This window comes from Phocoena sinus, chromosome 18 (assembly GCF_008692025.1).
Source record: "Phocoena sinus isolate mPhoSin1 chromosome 18, mPhoSin1.pri, whole genome shotgun sequence".
In the NCBI taxonomy this organism is placed as follows: Eukaryota; Metazoa; Chordata; class Mammalia; order Artiodactyla; family Phocoenidae; genus Phocoena; species Phocoena sinus.
In genome coordinates, this window is record NC_045780.1 from 1,796,180 (window position 1) to 1,817,640 (window position 21,461).

Consider the following 21,461-nt stretch of genomic DNA (forward strand, 5'->3'; position numbering starts at 1 on the left):
CATACCCAAGGGACACGGGAAGATCTCATTCTTCTTTCCTTATTATTGGCTCCTTAAGGCTGCTGAATAAAAACAGATCGTTGAACAATACCATGTTAATTTAAACATGCCTGTGATGCTCTAAAGCAGAGAGCGGCAACATTTGCACCGTGGGACCCACCACCTGGCTTTTCTAATATTTTTTAAAGTGGGAAAGATTCATCTTTATTTCATTTGGCTAAAAAAACCCAGAAAATCAATATAAAACTCAACGTTGGTTCAAAAAAACAAAAAATAATAGCCAAAGCCAGATATACATTTCTTCTTTCTATCTGGGAGATACGGGGTAGATGGTGAAGATCCGTTTATAAACGGCAGACTGTCTCCTGAACGTCTCTCAGGTACATTCGAATACCATTCAGACCCTGGTTGAGGTGTCTTGTGAGTTTACAGTTCTCTGGGTTACAAGGTTCTACGTTCCATCGGTCACCTGTGGTTCAGAAGAACAAAGCCACTGCAATTTAATACTCATAATTTAGCACTGAAGAGCTGAGGGTTTGAAATGATGTTTAAATGAAATACTGATATGTGGGGTTCAGTCTTTCTTTGGAGTTTTTAACCATTTCACTCTAATTCTACTCTGGGTAGTTCCTTAGGGCCTAGTCGGATGGGGTGCATTCTGAAGGTGAAGTGAGGGGGAGGGCGAGAACGGAGTAGGAGAACCAGAGCTTTGGCCCTGGCCACGGGGATGCCTTGGCTGGTTTCTGCAGATGGGGCGGTGGTGCACAGGAGTCATCTGAGGTGTGGAGGAGAGTCTGGGTTGAACCTGAGTCTCTGTGAGGGACACCATAGTTGACGTCTGAGTCTTAGTTCCTTCAACTGTGAAACTAGAAAACTTGTGTAGATGCAACCTACCTTCTAAGATATTGTTAAAGTCAACAAAATTAATATAATAATACACTGTAAGCTAGAAGCCCCAGAGAACTAGAGGCCTCATAGTCAATTTAAAGGATGAGCGTCCATCCAGCTCACGGAAGGCTGATGGGCTTTTGTCTTGTGTCCACCTTTGGGTCCAAAGCTGGCCATAAAATGTATCCCCTAAAAGTGACCCAAGTGGCATGAAAGTGGGTCACTTTCCTCGGGGGTTACCATCTCACATTTATGAATTTCTCTAAATAGTGAAGAGAGAAAGGTGTAACAAGAGATAACCACTTTTATTAAAGAAGGGTCAAGAAGACATAACTGAAGAAAATGATTTTATTTTTAATTTCTCCAAGTCCGAGCTGCTTGGTCTGTCCCAGAAAAACAGGCCTCATCATTTCAAAACAGTGGGTTCAGAGCAAGTGCACGATGCCATTCGTCCCGGAGCAGTGCAGTCTGGGCTCCTGTGAAAAATCTGTGTGTTTTGCCGTGAAGACTGGAGGTTTTATATAATCCTGTGAGTACACTTAGTTAGCTTTGCAAGACCCAGGAGATCTGTGTTTATTGTAAAGTCTGATTACCTATTGAACAAAGCAGAAAAGAGAATTTGGAAGTGATTGTTTTGGAAAGCACAGAAAATACCCATTTTCTTGCCAGAGTTTTTATCTGAAAGTGGAAAAAACAGGGTTTAGAATGTCTGTTTGTGAAACAAGGAAGCTTTTAGCTCTGGCCTCTATTTAAGAGGACATTCTGAATTTAAACATTTGTTCTGCTGGGTCTCAGAGGTCTCCTGATGTTGGAAGGATTTTAGCTATAAAAATATTTTAACAGGTCTTGTTATTTAGTCATGAAATAGTGGAGATTGTACACAACATTCATTTAGAAATATTTTTTTTAGTAGATCATGGGGAGACGGCTTGATGATTCATTTTAACTCTGGACATTTGAAATTTAGGCAACGACTTCCCTGAGAAAGGCTGTTGAAACTATCTCGCGGTTGTCGCGGGCCGAGTAGAGCGCGGACACGGGTCTGCTTGCAGGTGAGATGGGGTTAGAGTTCCTCTCAGCACCTACATTTTAGATGCTCAGCGTCATAGAAGAGACCCCGATCATTGCACTTACAGGGTCTGCTGCTTCTCTCCCTTCTTTTTCCTCCTTCCCTCGCTCTCTTCAGGCTGGGGCAGGGGTCCCTCTGTTTTCGACATATCCACATGTGTCCCCTGTAAGGTTTTCCTTACAACTGTCCATTTTTACCCAAGAAGAGCATCTCTCAGAGTTGGAGGCATACATCACCCGTCAGAGACAGTTTGACTTCTTCTTGTTCTTTGCAGATCACTTCCCTGAATGCTCACCGTTCAGCTCCAGTTTTCCTAGCCCCTGTTCTCTGACATACTTCACCTTAACAGTATTTAAAGCTTCCCTACTCGTTCCCTTTGCCCTTTGGAGACGTTTACCTCCTATTTTGTATTTTCATGGATGTAGCTTGCATGATGAAGAGAACTTATAAATTCTCTGTTACTTACTAGCTGTGTCCTTTTGCAAATGTTACCTAACTGCTTTGACCTCAATTTTTTCCCCAGTTTTATTGAAATATATTTGACATGTAACATTGTATGAGTTTAAGGTGTACAGCATAATGATTCGATGTACGTCTGTGTTGCAAGATGATCACCAACCTACATTTACTTAATATCTGTTACGTCACATAGTTATAAATTTTGTTTTTTCTTGTGTTGAGTGAGCCTCGATGTCATCATTTGCAAAATGTAAGAATCCTATGCACCTCATGGGGACTTGAGAAATAAAAGGATTGAGGTGCAGTGGCCCCTGGTGCATTTATGGACTCTATGTTTAAAGACGAATGCGTGGACGACTTGCAGTGAGCATGTGACAGGTTTCCTTGGACCATCGGTTGGCTTCCCACGCCATCCTTTCTGGTCCTTAGTTCAGGTGTTTTCTGCTAGAACAAGGCCGCTTTGTGGCGTCTGCTGAACAGGCTCAAGCTCTGTGCTAACCCCCGCTTTGTTCGCCCCTCGGGCCTCACGTCACCACCGTGTAAGTGGGGAGATGATGCTCTTAGTCATACATCATCAGTCATTTTAAACTTCAGTCCTGGATCTCCAGTGCAAAACGCTAAGTGTCAGAGGTACCATCCTAGCTTTAAAAATCTCTAAGAAATGTCAAAGAAAAGGGACCTTCTTGATGACCATCCCCTCCTCGCTACGCCTGGCCTTCTCTTGGGCAGTGTGCATGGGGCTGGGAGGGGACACACCACAGCTCATGACGTTTCAGGTAGAATAAGTGGAGGCTGCTATCACAATGGTCATCCTGACAATGCACGCATTCAAGGGGCTGATGGGTTTAGACGTTGTGCTTCTCCTGCTGCGTGGGGTTGGAGTGGAGGTGCAGGTGATGGGGAGGGTTAGGATATAACACACTCTGGCTTAGCTTTTCACAGAACTGAAATTGCTTAGTCGGTGATTATTTTGTATCCCACTTGCTGATTGAAGAATGACCACAGAGGCTATAGGCAAAAGGGTCCAGCTCCGAAATGCTCCCGCGTGAGTTTTCTCGGAGACTATCTTTAACCCCACGCACCCTGCACTGAACATCTTAGGCTCTGTAGTAAAAAGAGCATGTATAAATGTACGTATATCTGGGGAAACCTTCACTTAAAGGTCTTGTCTTTAAAGTCATCAGAAAAGAAATAGTGGGGAAAGACTTTATTAAGTTTGCAAACATTTGTTGAGCTCCCATCATGTCGAAAGCACTGGGGTAAGTGCTAAAGATAGAAAAGCAACTATACGTCAATAAAGTTAAAAAATAAAAAAGAATAAAAAAGGCAGGGAGCCTCTGCCCTCAGGAAGTCTGCAGACATTTGGGAAGAAGACAAACAATTACATTAAATGTGATAAAGGATCCAAGAGAGAAAAAACAAAAGTGTCGTAGAGATTCCCGGAGAGACTCAAGGCGGGGCTGCGGTGGAGAAGGGGTGGAGCTGAGCCTGGTCCAGCACCGGAAGGGGGCGCTGCTGCTGCGGCACGTGCGGGAAGCGCTCCCTCAGTGAGCGCGCCTTCGGGCACCAGCGACCCCTCGCTTTACATCCCAGTGTCCATAATGGAAAGACGCACCACACAAAACAGGTGCAGGAAGCTTTATGCTGCAGGACATTCCTGATTGAACATTAAAGGGCTACAGTAAGAAGTGTGAAGAATGCAGGGTCTCCATTAGCCCAGACTTCTGTGTTCAATCATTAATAAACGGAGAGCGAGTTTCCTCCCTCTGCCAGGCTCTGTTCCGAGACCAGGGATACGGGCGAGAGCAAGATGGTGTTCCTGCCCTTGAGCGGACTTTCCGCTTCTGCTGGGAGGGGACAGACAGCAGACACACACGTAGATGAATAACGCAGTGTGGTTTTAGGTATTGATGAGCATAACAGAGCTGGAGCGCGGCGAAGGAGGAGCTGAACGTGGCTGCTGTCAGTAGGGGGTCAGAGAAGCCTCTCAGAGGGAGAGGTATGTGATGAGAGCAAAGCAGCACATGCAAAGATCCTGGGGTAGGGACGGGCCCTGAATGTCTGCATGACGGCAAGGACGACAGTGCTTACTGGAGCTGAGGGATCCAGGTGGGGAATGGGGGGCAGTGGGGCTGGGGCACAGAGGTCAGCGTCAGAAGCCAGGCCAGCTCTCCCAGAGGGGAGACCCCACACAGTGGTTATGGAGGAATAGCCAGGCGATGCCAGTATCAGAAGAACCACTGTTACAAAAACAAAACACTGTATCTGAGGACGGTGGGAAGCCTCAGCCATCACTCATGCGTCTGTAGCCGTCGGAGACTTCAACCTCTCTGAAAAAAAACACAGAGGGGACTACCGGGGAGGGTCTCCCCCCTCCATCAGAACAGCCGCATTAGAGGAGAATCCTGCGGTCGCAGTAAACACGGGGAGCCTTCCGGGTGAGTTTATCACGGGGCAGTCCTCAGGGATTTACACAGGGAGAGCAACCCTGGGAGTGTACCGGGTGCGTGGCAAGATGTGAGACGCTGAATTCCGTGCTCTTGTGCAGTCACGGGTGATCCTTTACAGATGCCTTTAGAGTTGCTGTTTGAAAGAGGAGAACGCAAGCGTGGTCGTCTGGGGTTAAAAAGGGCCAGGGGCAGACGAGCCAATGTCCCATGCGTCTTTCCAGAATGTTCTTGCTGGACAGCATTTCCTGTCTGAGAAAGCAGGACTCGGGAAGACGAGGAGGCTACCAGTGCCGTGAGACATGGTCGGCTGTCTGTCCGTCTGCCTGCACCCCTGAGCGGGGATAGCGGACACCAGCTAGAGCCAGCCGTCCACATGCAGGGCACAGCTGCGTTAGCCATCCTCACTGCGGAAACGTCTCTGCTCCTGCAAACTCGTATTCCTGCAGATCCCTTTATTGCTCTTTGCAGGGGCTTCCAGAAAGGCCCATCAGCTCTTCCGTAAAGAGCGTCAACTGACAGTTCACCCTCCCCCCACAAACCTTTGTCTTGCCCCATCAACCTTCAACTCCCATGTCGTGATCTCCATCCACGCCCAGCCAAGCCTCCTGCACCGGAAGAACCGCTTTACACCGAACTCCACCATGCCCGTGAAACCCAGCTTTGCTCTTCTCCGGAGACGTTACCAGCCCTGCCGGGGGGGAGGGCGTCCTCCCCAGCAGTGGTGGGCAACGAGCAAGGCTCTCCTGTCCCCAGGTGCGTACTGGTGTCGGAAGTGGCGCTGATGTGCCAGAATCCGAGGTGGGGGGACTTACCAAGACCAGTGAGACAAAGCCTGAGAGCTTTCATCCCGGTGCTTGAGGCAGATTAAAACATAACAAAATTAAGAGAATGGAAAGACAAACCGCAGAGTGGGAGAAAATATTTGCAAAATTCATACCTGATAGAGGACTGGTGTCCAAAATACACAAAGAACTCTTCAAACTCAACCGTAAGAAGACGACCCAATTAAAGAATGGGCAAAAGATCTGAACGGACACCAAAGAAGGTATACAAATAACAAACGAGCATCTGAACTTTAGGGGAATGCAAAGTAAAACAACAAGATACCACTCCACCCCTACGAGAAGGGCCAAAACCCGGAACACTGACAACACCAAATGCTGCAGGGGGTGTGGAGCAGCAGGAACGCTCCCTCACTGCTGCTGGGAGCGCAGACTGGTGCAGCCACTTCCAAGGACGGCGTGACAGTTTCTTACAGAGCTAAACGTATCCTTACCGTACAATCCAGAATTACACTTCTTCGTGTCTACCCAGATAAGCTGAAAACGTGTCCACACTAAAACCTGCACACACATGTTTATAGCAGTCTTATCCCTAATTGCCCCAAACTGGAAGCAACCAAGATGTCCTTCAACAGGTGAGCAGATAAACTGTGATACTTGCAGACAACGGCATTTTATTCGGTGATAAAGAGGAAATGAGCGACATGGAGAAAATTTAATTAGCAAGATGCTAATAACGGGGAAGCGCAGTGGTGGGAAGGGTGATGGGGTACGTGAGGACCTTTCGTGCTTTCTGCTCCATTCTTCTGTAAACCTGAAACTGTTGGAGAAAGTAAAAATTATTAATTAGGAAAATAACAAAACACAATCCCAGACAATTATAAGACGAGATTAAGTCATTTGGTAGAGATAGGCCCTGACCGAGTACGTCGGAAAATAACAAAACAGCCTCCTGGCCGGGCCCTGGGGGAGGGGAACACCATCATGGGGGAGGAGCTGGATAGGGGGGCGGACCCCTGGGCAGAGTCCTGAAGGGCGAGAGTGGATTAGAGGGGGCACTTTAGGCCAAGGAAGGGGCACCTGATGCTAGGGTGTGCGGTGGGCGTCTTCAAGGAGCAAGGAGGGGAGTCGGGTGGGCCCGGCTAAGGAGAGAAGGGGCTGCCTTTGCGTGGAGAGGAGTGTCTTGGTTGGGGAGAGGGCAGAGCAGAGGCAGCAGGACTAATTAGGAGCTGGTGCAGGGCGCGAGGGACGGGGGCCCACCGGTCGCCCTTCTGCTGGATGCACAGGCCAGTGCGCAGAGAGAGGGATGGGGGGCCAGATGAGCAGGGATGGGCGGGGCCCGTGCGTTCTGTAACTGGACTTGACACAGTCCCAGCTTTCTCTCCTGCCACATCTCCAAGGGCACGGAAACATCCTTTCTGAACCCCAAAGAGGAATAGATGATCTGATAACTATAAAAACTATTTGACGTGTTGGGTTGCCCCGAAAATCTGTGTTGTGTGGTCTGTTTTAAAGAGTCAGATGAGTGAACATTTCTCTTTATAACCTTTCAGGAATGAAGATTTCATTCTGAGCTCTTGTGGAAGGAGTAGGAAAAAAGAGTTCAAAAAAAAAGAAAAGAAAGGTCTAGATTATGTTTCATTTGTATAGTCAAAGACTCCAGAGCGACATAACAGCGTGACTTTTCAAAGTGCATAATGAGCCCCTTCACTAGTTTCAGCAACTTGTTAGAGTATTCTGGAGGCAGGATTTTCTGTGAATAGGGAGCAGACACGTATAGAAAAGAGGTCCCCTCGCTGACAGCGTAATAATAGCTCTGTCCCGTTACAGAGCAGACGGCCACACAGCACAAGTTAGTTCAAAGTCACTCGGTATTCAGAGAAATTTACTGTAATTCCTCACAAAAAAAGGACGTTTGAAAATTACGTTTAACATATTGTATCCCTGTAATCCTTCATGTTTTTGGCCTTCCTATAATTTGTGCTGAAGTCATTATCCGTTAAAAGCAAATTTTAAATTATAAGATCAACGTTTTCAAGGTATAAAAAAAAGACAATCTAGGTCAGCTCATGTGTTCCCCTCCCTCCCTCATTTCTCTCTAACTTTTCCTCCATGTTTGCTGCTTCTTCCCAGGAGGCTTTAGCTCAACGGCCGTCACCATGCAGGCCTTTGCCTCCATCCACACCACGAAAGGCGGCTGGGGGTCTCCCAGGGGTCCCCACAACCGAGGCTCCTCCAAGGGGCGAAGGCTGGGCCCCTCTCGGCCTAGAGCAGCTCTGCCTTGATCTCTTTGTGGTTGGGGGCGTCAGTGTGTGATCTGAGTTGGAGATAGGGCTTCTGGCGCAAAGGAAACAAAAGGAAAGGCCGAAAACCCGTGATCTTGATTAAACCGGCGAACAGACCAGCTCATGTATGTATGTGTCCTCTGTCCCTTGTGGCCCCAATTCTTGTCCTCAGAGGCCACAGAGATTAGGATGCCATTGGCTAAAACCCCTGCTGCCCCAGACTCTCACTGTCTGCTCCTGAAACTCTAGAATCAGACTTCAGCCTGCACTGACCACTAGCCGTCTAACCCGGGAGCTGAATAGGCTTTTACTAGTAAATCAAGCCGTACTCGTCATCTTATGCAGGAAGCACCGACTTCTTCCTCTTACAGAGTGTGGACCTGGAAAACACACGGAGCAGAGTGAGCCTGCAGTCACCTGTCCCTGGGCACGGTGCTTTACTGCCCTAGGGCAGGTGTGTGTGCATGTGTCCACGCGCCTCTGTGTGCACGGGTGTGCGTGCATGAGTGTGTGTGTGTGTGTGTGTAGGTGTTTATTAGATTCCTGTTTGAGACATTAGGATAGAAATATTATGGAAAGTTAAAAGCCCAGAAAGTATCGTGTCTGAATATCGTGTCCAGATTTGGCAGATAAGAAAGCGAACCCATTTCCCATTGAGTTTTTCTCTGGTTTAATGTTTTTCGAAAGTCCAGCATGGGATTCCGAGCGCGTGGGGGTGAGTCGAAGTGGAGGAGCCCCAGGAAGTGGCGCCCCGGGAAGGGCTTTGCCTCCTGACGCATCAAGACTCAGATTCACATTTTGACGCCTTCTAGTTGGTGACCTTTGGGGAGATCTTCATCCCTCTACGCTTTGGTTTCCTTCTCGGTAAAATGGGCATGATGAGGCCTCACCCTTTTGGCAAGTCGGGAGGGGAGGAGGAGAGAGCGGGAATGGGTATGGTTGTCAGCTGCGTGCTCTGCTGGGGCGGGGATCGCTGCCAGGGCTGCTTAGTCTGTGGTGTCTGGGGCAGCACCCAGGACACGGGAAGTGCTCAGAAGTGTTTGTAAAACACATACTTTGTGTGTGTGTCATACTAGCAAAATAGTAACAAAACTCCGAGATGAGATTGGATTGAGCTTTCCCATCCATTTTCCACTCCCCTGTGTGCGTGGGTGTGGGGAGTCCACAGATCAGGAATGCACTGGATAACGCTCCATCCTCGGTGGGACGAGGCAGAGACATGGTGGGCTGGGGCCTGCTTAAAGTGCCTACGTTTCGGTCCTACCCTCGCAAAGGAATCTCCTAGTAACGGCATAGGGAAGGGCTTGCACAAGTGTGGCCGCACATTCGCGAAGCATCCGTTTGCCTCGAGGGGAAAATAAAACCAGAGCGTGTGTCTTCATGCAGCTTGTGGGCAGAAGTTCCTCCCCTGGACAGAGGGAACCAGATGGGGAGCTGGCGCCCCAGGTACGCGCCCGGATAGCAAGGTCTGACACTGAACTCCGAGCGCTCCTGAAGTCCTCGGTTGGTCTTTATGACCTCTGATGGCTATTCCAGTAGTTGTGGGAGGTCCCCTGATTCAAAGAGAGTGAAGTGAGGCCGCATTAAGAAAGGGTGGTTCTCCCAGCTGCGGTCAGGAGGCCTGGGAAAGGCCTGAGGAGCCTCACGCGGGGCCTGCTTTCTCGGGAAAGTGAGGCGTGACATTTAATATTGTAGAGAAGCTGGACTACACTTTCGTTCCCAGGAGACTTCTCCGAACACTTCAACTGCGTCAGGATCAGCTGACTTGTAAGGATGCGGCTCTGTCGTCCTCAGCTTCACAGCTGAGCCTGAAGCGCTTTGCTGCTGTCAGAGCCCAGGCAAAGGGTCAAGTGGAAGGTGGGCTTCCGGAAGGGAAGGGCCAGCTTCGGCCTCACTCAGCATCTCTCTTCGTTTGTCTTTGTGAAACTCTACGCTGTCTAGATTTGGCTGTCGACAAAGTCAGGAAGATTATCATTAAAAGAACAAAAAACCAGCAAAAACCCCTTCTTTGCTGGTGAAATTAGTGTAGAAAATTAACAGTTTTCTTCAGAAGTGATTTGTTCCCTGTGTAAAATCAGCCCCCAGATCGCCTTGTGTGGCCTGCTTCCCACAGCCTGTGTCGGGAGGGGATAGAGCAGTAGAAGGAACCACTTGGATTTCTCTCTGTCCGCCTCACGCCTCCGCGCCCTGGGCCCCCGCCCTTCATTCAGGTCACTCCTTTCAAAACATTTCAAGAGAGGGGAGGACCTACCAGTTATGGCATCTGAGAATATTGTAGAAAACTTTAGTCCCAGAGGACACAGAGAAGCGGTAGAACTAGGAGATCAGGCTTTTAGTTCAGAGCTGCTGGTAGGTAGCTGTGCAGCTTTGGGGAAAAAAAAAAGGAACTTGACTATTGAAAAATTACTCTGTGTCATGTACTTTACATGTACTTTCTTAGTTAATCCTCACAAGATACCCATGAGGGGGTAGTTTCATACTTATTTTGAAGATAAAGAGACTGAAATTCAGAGTGAGTATGTGAGTTTTTCAAAGCTAACGTCAGTAATACGTAAAGGAAAAGAAAACCAGGGGGTCCTGTGGTTTCACAGGAAGCCTTGATGGGCCACCCTGGGAGAATGGCTTGGGGTCTGGATACAGGCCGGATACTGACTTGTCACACGTTGGGGGACCTTAATGTCATCCAGGGCGTAGAGGCCAGGAGTCCCGGTGGACACCCTGCAGTGGTGAGGGCAGCCCTCACACCACAAGTTCTCCGGTCTAAATGCCAAGGTCGAAAAACCTCGTTTCGTGTATGGAATTCCATAGGTTAATTTACAGAATTCAGTTGGTGGAAGGTTCAAAGAATCGGGGAAAGCGGGGCTCTTCCTGGTAGTTTGGGTCTGTAGGAAATGAGGGCTTCTCTACCTTGTGAGCAGATGCCCCTTCCCCACCTCACTCCCAGCCCCCCTCCCAGCACAGCGGGATGGGGACCCGGCTGGACGGATGGGAGACCACTTGGCTTCGGTGTAGGAAACAGTCAGAATCGGGCTGCGGAAATGGAAGCCCGGGGAGATGGCGGGGTGACTGGTGGGGGCCTAAGGTTCCAGCTGGCCACCCACTATTTTGGAGGACCAGCCTGGAGACCTTGGAGCCAAGAGCCCCCTTCCAACCATTTCTTGTTTCCCCAGTGAGCTGAAACCACCTACCAGCTCAAGCAATGCTTTTCCGTCCCCATTATGGACTGAACCCGCCCCCCAGGCTTTGGCATTTCGTGGTGCTCGGCCGGGATGCTGTGCTCCCCGGGTGCTGGCGCTGCTTCTTCCCTCACAACTTACACCTTTCTGCTTAAAAGTCACCCTCTCAGAAAATCCTTCCTGACCTTAAAATAGGCTTCACCCCCTTCATACCTTCTGTTCCTTCAAACTGCATGATTTATATCTTCACAGATCCTTCTGAGACTTGAAATGGTTGTTTATTTGTTGACCTGTTTGTCTTCGTCTCTCGTTAGAATTGAAGTTTCGTGGGAGCAAACACTTTGCTTGTCTTGGCCAGTGCTTTAGGCAGTATTGCAGTACCTTGATCAGTATTCGATACTTTTTTTTCCAAAGGAAGGAATGAATGCCTGTGTGTGTGTGTGCGCGTGTGTGTACACCTGTAGACCAGGGAGCTGCACAGTTCCAGGGCACAGCAGAGCAGGCCACCGGGAGCACAGTTTTGAAAGATCTTTCATCACTTGAACTCACGGAACCCTTGTAGGGATTATCCATATAAGGATTACAAGTTCTCGATTATATTCCCTCTAAGGGTTGAGAGTAGCGACCAAGTTACGAAGGCAGCACGGAACGAGCCCTCTGAGCGCCTGGCCGGGTCAGTCTTTGTTTAATTTACTGTGAGCACCGGACGAGCCAGCATTTCATCTGGAGTTTAACAAAAACTCTACTCAGACCATCTGCTTCAGAAACAATAAATAAATAGAAAATACAGATTTAAAAATAATTAGGAAGACAGCCCACTGGCCCATCAGTCACCCATTTGGGAAAGACAGTGATAGCCATGTTATTCTCAAACTATCTCAGTTATTCCTAATTGATCAAAATACCCTGATGTTTATAGCAAATGAGAGAATGACTCAGAATGAAATGAAGTCAGCGAAATGCCAGAAGTTTTTACATCCAAAACAGAGACATGGCCCATATGTTCAGAAATACTTTTGTCCTTAGGAAATGTTTATGAAAAAAAAAATGGATAGGCACTTCCTCAAAAAGAGACTCAACTAATAGTAACACAGTTCAGATAACAGAAGCATTTTCCTGTTAAGCTCACATCGCCTTTTACTTACTGATTCTCCACGAGCGCGTTTGAGAAACCATTCAGACAGCAAATGCAAAAAGTTGCCCTCATGGCATATTCATTTCACCTGCAAAAATTTCAAAAAGTTGAAAGTTTTCAGAAAGTTTTTCATGGTATCGTCCATGTGTTGTTTTGATAAATAAGCGTGATACGTGATAAGGCCATTGCCTCATAATATACAAAATATATCCACACGTTTTATAAACAACTATAAATCTAAAATCTGCACTCCATACAATCCCATAAAATTATATTGGCATGTATAGTCATTTGATCGTTTTTCAAAGTAAGAAGACACTTAAGTGGTAAAAAAATATGGTAAAAGAATATGGACTAAGAAAGGCAGATGGTGGGTGCTCCGTAGAGGCCTCATGGGGCAGGACAGACGGGACCACCGACTGCCTGGGAGAACAAGTGCAGGAATCTTGATTAGAGGGAAGTTCGGATCCCGTCTTGTGAAAACATTTCAGTGGTGGTGTCTCATCAGGAGGGCGGGCATCATGTATTTTGTCATCTGGATTGGGACATTTGTGGGAGTAAAAGAGGGCCTTATGGGTAATGACGCTGGGACAGCGGGTGTGCACTGGAGCTGTGCCTGGGCGCTCCTGTCACGTCCGTGGGGCTACTGTTTCCACAACTATTATTCGTAACTGTGTCACCACTGCCACCCCTCTTCCTGGCGAAACTCCCTGCTCTTGAATGTCGCTGGACCCGAAGATGTGCTTCTCACAGGTAGGATCCGGAAGTGATGGGCCGTCACTCTGCGATGAGGTTACAGAGCGCGTGCCTTTTGGCCCCCTCCCCACCCCTGGCTTCCTCCTGGGTCCCTTCCCCGGGAAGCGGGCTCCTGCATTGAGAGCTGCCCTACGGAGAGGCCCACGGGGCAGGGAGCCCTGTCTCTGCCAACTTGGAAGCCAGCCCACACGAGGTGACACCACCCAGCCAATGCCTACGTCACGAGGACCCCACTGCACTCATCCACAGGAGCGGGAGATGGTAAATGTTGGCTTTTCTAAATCCCGAAATTTCAGGATCCTCCGTTACATAGCGAGAGGGAACAATGCAGAGACCTTAAGACGCGGTGTCCTAAGTGACTTTTTCCCAGGGCTGAGAGTCAAGATGTTTAAGTACCAGCACAGCACAGGCACCAGGCAATCGGGTGGACGTGAGGGGCCCACTGTCCCCTACTTCTCCTTGAGCGAAAGCCTCCTGTTTTGAAGGGGGGTCCGGGGAGGGTCTCAGCCTGGGAGGACAGGCGCAAAGCCGTCTGCCAGAATCAGGTCAGTACTGGGAGTGAAGAAAATGGCTGCATTTAAGAGCACACGAGGCGGCTGACGGCCTGGCAGTGGAGACGGGCTGCAGAGGACAGCCCCTGGGGCTCCAGGTCCACAGACATTTCCTTTGCCCACGCAGTGGTGGCCGGTGCAGAGGCTTGAATGTGAGCACATGTCGACGTTTGAATGCTGGGAAGTATCCTGTGAAAACCCAGCTTCTCGTGGAGGATTGGAAGATGCAGCCCCAGGACCGCCCAGCATCCCTGCCCTCGGGGCTGGAAGGCCCGGCTGCCCCCAGGACTGGTGCATACGTGGTGGTGGGTGCCTCCCCCTCAGGCTGGCTGACCGCAGGGCAGGTGGCCCTGGTCTCTTTTGCTCCCCACCTTCCTGCCCCTCATCCTCTGGGCAGGCATCGGCTCTGGTGTGATTTATCCTGGAGTTCCCACTGCGGGCCAGATCTGTGGACGGCGCCCTCTCAGGAGATCGCTATGGGTCAGCCATTTGGGGTCAGAGCAGCCGCCTTTTTCAGTTTCCCTGGAGAACAGGCAGTATGGGCCCCGGGGTGATGCTGGGAGCAGGGCCACCCTGACGCGTGTGCATTCTTGCTCCCCTCGAAGGAAAATAGAAGCTGAGTTTGTTTCTCTGCAAACCTCCTTCAATTTTCTGTTCTCTGACCATGGTTCCCTTGAATTTAATTGAATTTAGACTTTTAGAAAATGGGGAAAGAAAGACAAACAAAAGCAAACTGCATTGAGAGTCCCATCACCAGCGGTCTGTGGCTTTCTGGGTGTCCTGAAACAAATGTTCTTTAGCCAAGGTGTGTAGAATTCAGCTCAAAAATTATGGTGAAATGGCCTCAAAATTATTTGAAGTTCACACAGCAGGATAATGAATTAGGAAGAAAAAGAACACAATCCATTTCTCTCTCTCTCTTCTTTCCCCTTTCTCTTTTTCTTTCTTTTTTTCCCTTCCTTCTGACCTAACTTCTGAGACTGTGAAACTACTGCACTGCTAGTTTTTTCTCCCCCAAGAGGTGCTCCTCAAAGGGTTTTAGGCAGACACATCAGGGTTCTATTATAAGTGGCTGCCTTTCACCATGTGGAAAGATTGAAATTGAATTTATTTTTGTGTGCTCTGTGCCTGATGTGTTTAAAGGTGCACAGGGCACCCCAGGGCCCCGAGGTGAGCGCATGAAATGACAACAATTAAATGAGATCCAACTGAAAAAGTAGGAACTGAAAGAATACAACCCAGCATTGGGGAAGGAGCCCAAGCTCCTGCCAGTGCTGGAGGGGCCCGGAGGGGACAGCACTCGCCCGTGTGGGTTCCGGAGCCGGTCATGCCTGGGGTGTGTCCTGAGGCTGCCACGGGGCTAAGCCTCACCTACCTGTTCTGTGCGTCGGGGAAAATAATTAGATTCAGACGTGGGATGTGGCGAAGAGGAAGGGAACAGTCCGGTAAAGTCCAGTGTGCAGAGCGCAGGCCGGTGCCACCCCGGCTCTGGTTTCCCAGTGGAGCCGCCGGTGCTCACCTTTGCCTCTGTGCCGCCCACGCCGCATGTCCGCGGACTCCCGTGCTGCGTGAGAGCCGATCCCTTTGTTTCGGCCGTGCCGTCCAGCTGGATTACAGAGATCTTGTGCCTGTGAAAACGGAGCCTTAACGAAGAAGTTAAGCGAGGATTTGAATTCCAGTCTGTGTTTGTTTGCATGGAAAAAGGAGAATTGTTCTAAAATAATTTTGTTTTGTGTTTTAGTTCTTTAAAGTTTATTGTACGGACGTAGAGTTGATTTACAGTGTTGTGTCAGTTTCTGCTGTCCAGCAAAGTGATTCAGCTCTACGTAGGTATACACTTTTCCCCTATTCCTTTCCATTCTGTTGTTTTGTTCTGTAAGTTTCAGGTGTGCAGCGTTATCATCGGACATCTGTATGCACTGCAGAGACGCATACACATCGCTGCCACGTCGGGTCGTTATCCGTCATGAAATAGTTTTTGCATTCGCGTCTGCAGCTTTGTTCAGAAAGTTCTGGCCTGCAGGAACGGGGCACCCTGTCGAGTGGCTTGGTTGGTGGTTGTCATTCGTTGAACCCATGCGAGGGGGCGCGAGCTTTCCACCCCCCAGCCCGAAGCCCCCATACTGTCCTGTCCAGGTGGGTAGTTTGCTGTTAACCCTTCGGTGGCCGCAGCTGCTGACCCTCCTTCCTCATCTGTTACAGATGTCTCCGGGAGGAGAGCTTATGGCGCATGGCAGCAGTGATTTTAACGGCTAATTGAAAAATCATGGGCTTTTCAAGCTCAGAAAGGCTTTCACAAAGATGGATGGGGCCCACGGATGTGAGGCTTACCTTGCCCGCTCCGTGTGGGACCCTGTCTGTCCTGAGGGTGTGAAGTAGGCTGGTCACCGCTTTCTGTCCCCACTGCCCCTCACTCTCCCTCTCTGTCTGTTAAATGGCCGGATGTCATTGACGGTTGGAATGCGGGCTCAGTAATTTCCCTTCTCTTTTCAGTTGTAAGCTTGAGAGATGATAAGAAGGCCTGGGATATCTTGAGCTGGCTTTTTTTCCGTGGGTGGAACTGCGGCTGTGATTTATTCCACATCGTGGGAAATATACCTATACCTTCTTTCCTGAAGTGGTAAAGAGACCCTTTAAACAAAGAAATGTCATGGTGACACATGAGTGGTGACATCACCAACACCTAATAAATAAACAATAGTATCTTACGTGTTGTGCAGTGTTTCTGCTTCCCCAGATCCTTGCAGCTGTGACATAAGCTGCTTCTTGGAAGAAAGCTGATGTGAATGTGGGTGAACATCCATTAAGGATTGGGAATTTAGAGCTTTCTCCGTAACTGTCACTCTGGTGTGGAGAGCTCCCAGGGGGTCCTCAATCTCCCCATAGACTAGGTTAGTACTTCTCACACTTTAGAATTTCATGCAGCGGTAAGATTTCCAAAACCAACAGAATCCTGACATGTTTGTCAATTTTTAATTTTGCTAAAAACTAAGAACATTAGAAGCATTTAAAAAACCCAAGCTAAAATCACATCAACTAGTCCCTCTTTGACCTATAACCACTGAATGTTTCATAAAAGAAATAAAAGTTCAACACCAAAATACTTGAAAAGCTTAGGTCCCTAATTTTTAAATAAATGAGTCTTTTAGATATCCTACAGTTTGCATTAGGAAAAGTTTACTGCATTTTTCTTATTTTATTGTGGCCTCATCTACTTTTTTAAACCTCTAACAAAGGTGGAACCAAAATACATGATCGATTAACTCTGCCTGGGTAAATATAGAAAAAAACCCACCTACTGAATATTGCTGTCTCTGGCTGGTAAAGCCAAAGAGGTGATTTTTAATTTTTCTTTTTGTTTATGTGTGTGTATTCTAATATTTGTAAAAAACAAAACAAAACAAAACACTTAATGTTATTACTAATAATAGAATTACATAAACTATGTTAGATCCTCAAACCAGATTTTCTGAGGCAGGGGCGGCCGTCAAGTCTGGAGTGTTAATACAAGGGTCAGACACCAGGCTTCTCCCGAGCGTGTACCCTTAGCAGCCGGCAGTAGTGGGTCCCCTGCCTTGTGGTGACTCGGGGGGGCGGGGTCACTGTCTTTGCCTCTCCTGCTTCTCCTCCCCCCCCCAGTTCCAGCCCCTCCTCCCAGGTTCCCGAGAGCTTCCTCTTGACACCCCATGGTCCTGCTGTCTCGTGCTGTTCGTCTGTGTGGCTTTTCAGCTTCTCTGTCCTCTGCTGGCTGGTCTGCATCCTCTTGTCTGTCTCCAGGGGGACTTCCTGAAAAGGGAAGATGCTGGTTCGGCCTGTGGTGGATCCTGCCGCCGTGAACAGAGGCTCGTGCAGGACCCCGTGGGGGCTGTCCCAGCTGACTGGTTGGCTGCTTTGGGGCCGGAGCCCGGCCCCTGGAAAGACCTGGGAGGCAGGTGACAAGGCGGAGCTCACCTGAGCGCCGTGCTCTGGGGGAGACAGCCCGGGTTACGAAAGCCTCCCCTGTGGTGTTCCCAGCGGTGGCCACCCACAAAGACCACCTGCTCTCGTGCACGGTCCGGTGAGACCCAGCTCACCCCTCCACGTGTGGCTTCTGGGACTCGCGATCACGCTCTTGTTTATTCCCCTCGATGAGACCCCCCACGTTTCTCACGAACGCACGTCCTTTCCGTGACAGCGGCCTAGTAAAGTCGTCCCTGAACGGTCTGGAGCACTTTGTCTTTGGCATAAGAAGTTTTTGTCCATTTCTATTCATGAGTAAACTGAAACTCGCCCCAAACCACACGTTCGAAGATGGCTGGGGTTTGGTTTCAACAGTAGCTGTGGAACAAGGCTCTGAAGCCGGGGCGTCAGGTGGGCATTGCCGGGCTGGTGGAGGCTTGCCCAGGAAGGGGCTCCGAGCGCAGTGCGCTCCTGGCCAGTCCCCACTTACTCATGAGGTCCTCCTGTATCACAGACACGGAGGCTGACACTTTTTCCTCTGCAGCTTTGTGTCCCATCAGAAGCGAGCACTCGGGATTCTCCCAGAAGCACCTACGCCGCTCACCGTTCTTACACTGAGTGCCAGAGTCTTGGCAAGAAGCTGGAAGAATTCAGATGTGAAAATAGGCAGCAGGCTTGTTATGGACGTGAGCCTGATGGGTTGCATGTTCGGCGCCATCCGGAGGACTTACAGCTGTGACTCCGGAAAGCTCTGGTCACTCTGGTTATGGCCCAATGGCAGAAAGAATTGCTTTTTCACCGGCTTCTCAGGCTACAGCCCTGGACGATTACGCACAGTTTGCTTGTCTAGGAGACGCTGCCCTGGAACTTGTGTCTTGAATAAAACAGATGTGTGCAGCCCTCGTCCAAGTGTGTTGCAGAGATCACCAGCCCTGCTGGGCAGCGGGCTTCTGGCGCCTGTGACGGCGTGGCCCGGATGGCAGGGGCTGCTCTGGGTGGGACCTTTCTCTGCTTCAGGTGCCACGTCTGTGTGACAGGAAGTCTGACCCCAAATGTATTTTGGGATCCTGAGTAAAATTTAAATAAATTCGTGATCTCCATACTCTGTACGTTATGAAATTCTGCAAATTTATTTCCTCACAGGATTCTACCCTTAATTTTCAATATCAAACAACCCTGGCATCTATAAGGAACCAGTGAAGACCTTCACGAATTAAGTTTTGCTGCTCTAATGTCCATCAGTCAGGGGAGGGGCAGCGTGGAGGGGCCGGTGACTCTGGCACTGATCACACAGCCCAGGCGGTCAGCATGCACTTCCGTCCTGGTTTTAAAAAAATACCTGCACACACCTCACAACAGGTGATGATTCTAGAAAATGCTGATTTTCTTTCTGTCTCTGGAGTATTTGAAATTATTCTTTCCATTTTAAGGCTAATGGGCCTCTCCTTTTTCTAAAACATAATGTTATTATTTAACCCGAAAGTATAATACATTATTGTAAGTCTACTTGAACCATTCACGTAAGTAGAGGAAAAAGATTTTTCCAGAGTTCAAGTGTATTAAAAACAAAATTAATTCCCTACTTTTGCTTTTCCAAGGCCTCTGGCTTAGCCTTAAAAGCCAGCTCTCTTCATAATCTGCATTTAGGAAAAACAAAAATAATAAGCCGTGTCCTGAGAGTGAAAAGAAAATGTATTTACATCAGTGAATTCCTATTAAGTGAGACATGGTTTGAACACCAATGGAGTTCAAACGGCTTGTTCAAAGATGGTGGCAAAGAAAGGCCGAGTATCCTTGTGCCACCCTGCAGTGTCGGTCTTTGCCTCTGGGCCACGTTTCCTAATAAAAACAGGGCCTCTGGAATTTCATTGTCTGGGATCAAACCCCTGTTCTTCCACTTATAAAACCTGTGATGAGGTTGAGTTACCTGGCTGTCTTAGTCTGCTCGGGCCGCAATAACAAAATGCCATAGACCGGTGGCTTGTAAAAAAGATGTTTATTTCTCACACTTCCGGAGGCGGAGAAGATCAGGTGCCCTGAGATTCAGTGTCTGGCGAGGGCTCGATTCCTGGTTCCTGTGTCCTTACACGGTGAGGGGGTCTCTGGGACCTCCATAAGGACACTCATCGCATCGCGAGAGCCCCACCTACATGACCTCATCGCCTCCCAAAGCCCCACCTCCTAGCAGCATTACACGGAGGTTAGGTTTCAACGTCTGAATTATTGGGCGGGGGACCCATTCAGTCCACAGCACTAACCTTGCTGAGTGTTGAGTCCTTCTCTTTGAGTGGCGGATGCAGACTCCTGGGGCTGGAGGTGGAGGGGCTGTAAGGAGGGAGTTGTGGGTACGTTGCCCAGAGCAGCTGCGTGTTACGAAGGCAGGTGTGCGCTCCTGCCAGCACCAGTCAGTGTTCAAGCTCCTGCTCTGACCGCAGTTCCGTCTACTTCACCGTTTTCCTCCCCTGTGATGAGCACAGCACCCAGCTGCTCCCACCCGCCGTCCTGCCGCACGCGCCCCACTCTGGGCCCAGGAACGTGCTTTTCCTTCCCGGATGAGCAGAAGCTGCTTCTGCACGGGGATCCCCCTCGGCCATGCCTGGTGAGGAGTGAGGGAGGACCCTGAGTCCCGGAGCACGTCCGGGGCCGCCACAGTGTTTCGAGGTCTGTGCTGGGTGACCAGGGTCCTGCGGTGACGGGTCCTGAGAAAGCATCCTCTCTCTCCGTGGTGGCCGTGCTCTCATACACAGGGAAGCGCTGCAAGATGGAAAGTAAGATTCGAGGTGCTGGGGTCACCTCGTTCGTGCCCCGCTTTCCTGAGTGCGGGGGAAGCTCCACGAGGCAGAGCTCACATCCCCTGGGCCTGAGAGCTGCAGGTCTCCCCAGAGCCCAAGGGAGACAACGCTGGTCCCCAAGGTCAGCGCACACACATCCGGGTTGTGTGCAGATGGTCGAGGTGAGAAGGCAGGGGGCGTTTTCTCAGAGTGCTAACGAGTCTCCAAACTGGCTTCAACCCCAGCCGAGCTGTTTGCTGAGGCCTCGAGAACACCCAGGGGAGCTGCCCGGGCGGCTGGAGGGGCGCAGCTGTGCGCCGTCAGAGAGGAGCCCGCGTTCTGCACGTGGACCAGCTCCAGTGCATCGATGCTGGCGTCTGGCCCTGGACCCGGGGGTGACTGGCCTCCGGGGATGCCGTGCATTTCTCAGGCCCTTCTGAAGGCCCTGCAATTGCTCCGCAGAGAAGCCAAGTTGAACATTCTGTGCATAACTGAGCACCTCCTAAGGGGAGGGGACATCGCCGAGTGTCTGGGATAGCTCAGTGTCTGGTTCTGTTGGGAAACTCACCAATAACCTTGACCTCCCAGTCATCCGGGGCTACGGGGAGGAAGGAGAACCACTAAGGCCCTTCCGGTCCACCTACATATTCTTTTACACTCCATCACTTTCGTAACTCCTTTATCACATTCACGAATAACACTTCGTTACTATTTTCAATTAAGAATTAGATGTGTAGTCAGAAAAATCTCATCAAGATGAGCCCTGAGTTGGATCTTCATCCATCTGGCAGTGCTACCTCTCTGCAGGTAAGTGAGACACCTGCATTTTCCAGGAGGTGTAAGAAAAGCCCAGAGAGATCCAGTCACGCCAGTTCCAATCACAAATACCCACATCATCGGGGCCGTGCCAAACTCAAACTCCAGTCATCCGCCCGGTGAGCAATGACAGGTGCTTACCTGCTCCACGTGCACAAGGACGGTACATCAGAGCAAAGACAGAAATGTACAGATTCTGCATCATCTTACGCTTGCACCTGCCCCCACACACACGCACACTCAGGGATGCTGCTGAAAGATTCTGGGGAGCAGGTGGGAACAGACGTTGCACTGAAGAGCTACTGTAGGAGTTTTCATGCCCCACGAGGTAGCTACTTCTGCGCACATCTGCGTGGCCTCCGCCGTAACCCTGGGAGGTGTAGT

The 21,461-nt window shown here is 49.6% G+C and overlaps 1 protein-coding gene across 5 annotated transcripts in view; it reads left to right on the forward strand.

Annotated features, from left to right (window-relative positions):
- Positions 1 to 21,461, forward strand: part of LOC116743338 — a 149,377-nt gene that overhangs the window by 31,219 nt on the left and 96,697 nt on the right. The window contains exon 3 of one of the 5 annotated variants that reach the window (XM_032611745.1): positions 18,035 to 18,524. The exons of the other annotated variants lie outside the window; for them this stretch is intronic. Within the exon in view, the coding sequence (XP_032467636.1) occupies positions 18,035 to 18,524 (490 nt within the window). Of the gene's footprint in view, positions 1 to 18,034; positions 18,525 to 21,461 lie in introns of those variants that run through there. 5 annotated transcript variants of the gene reach the window in all.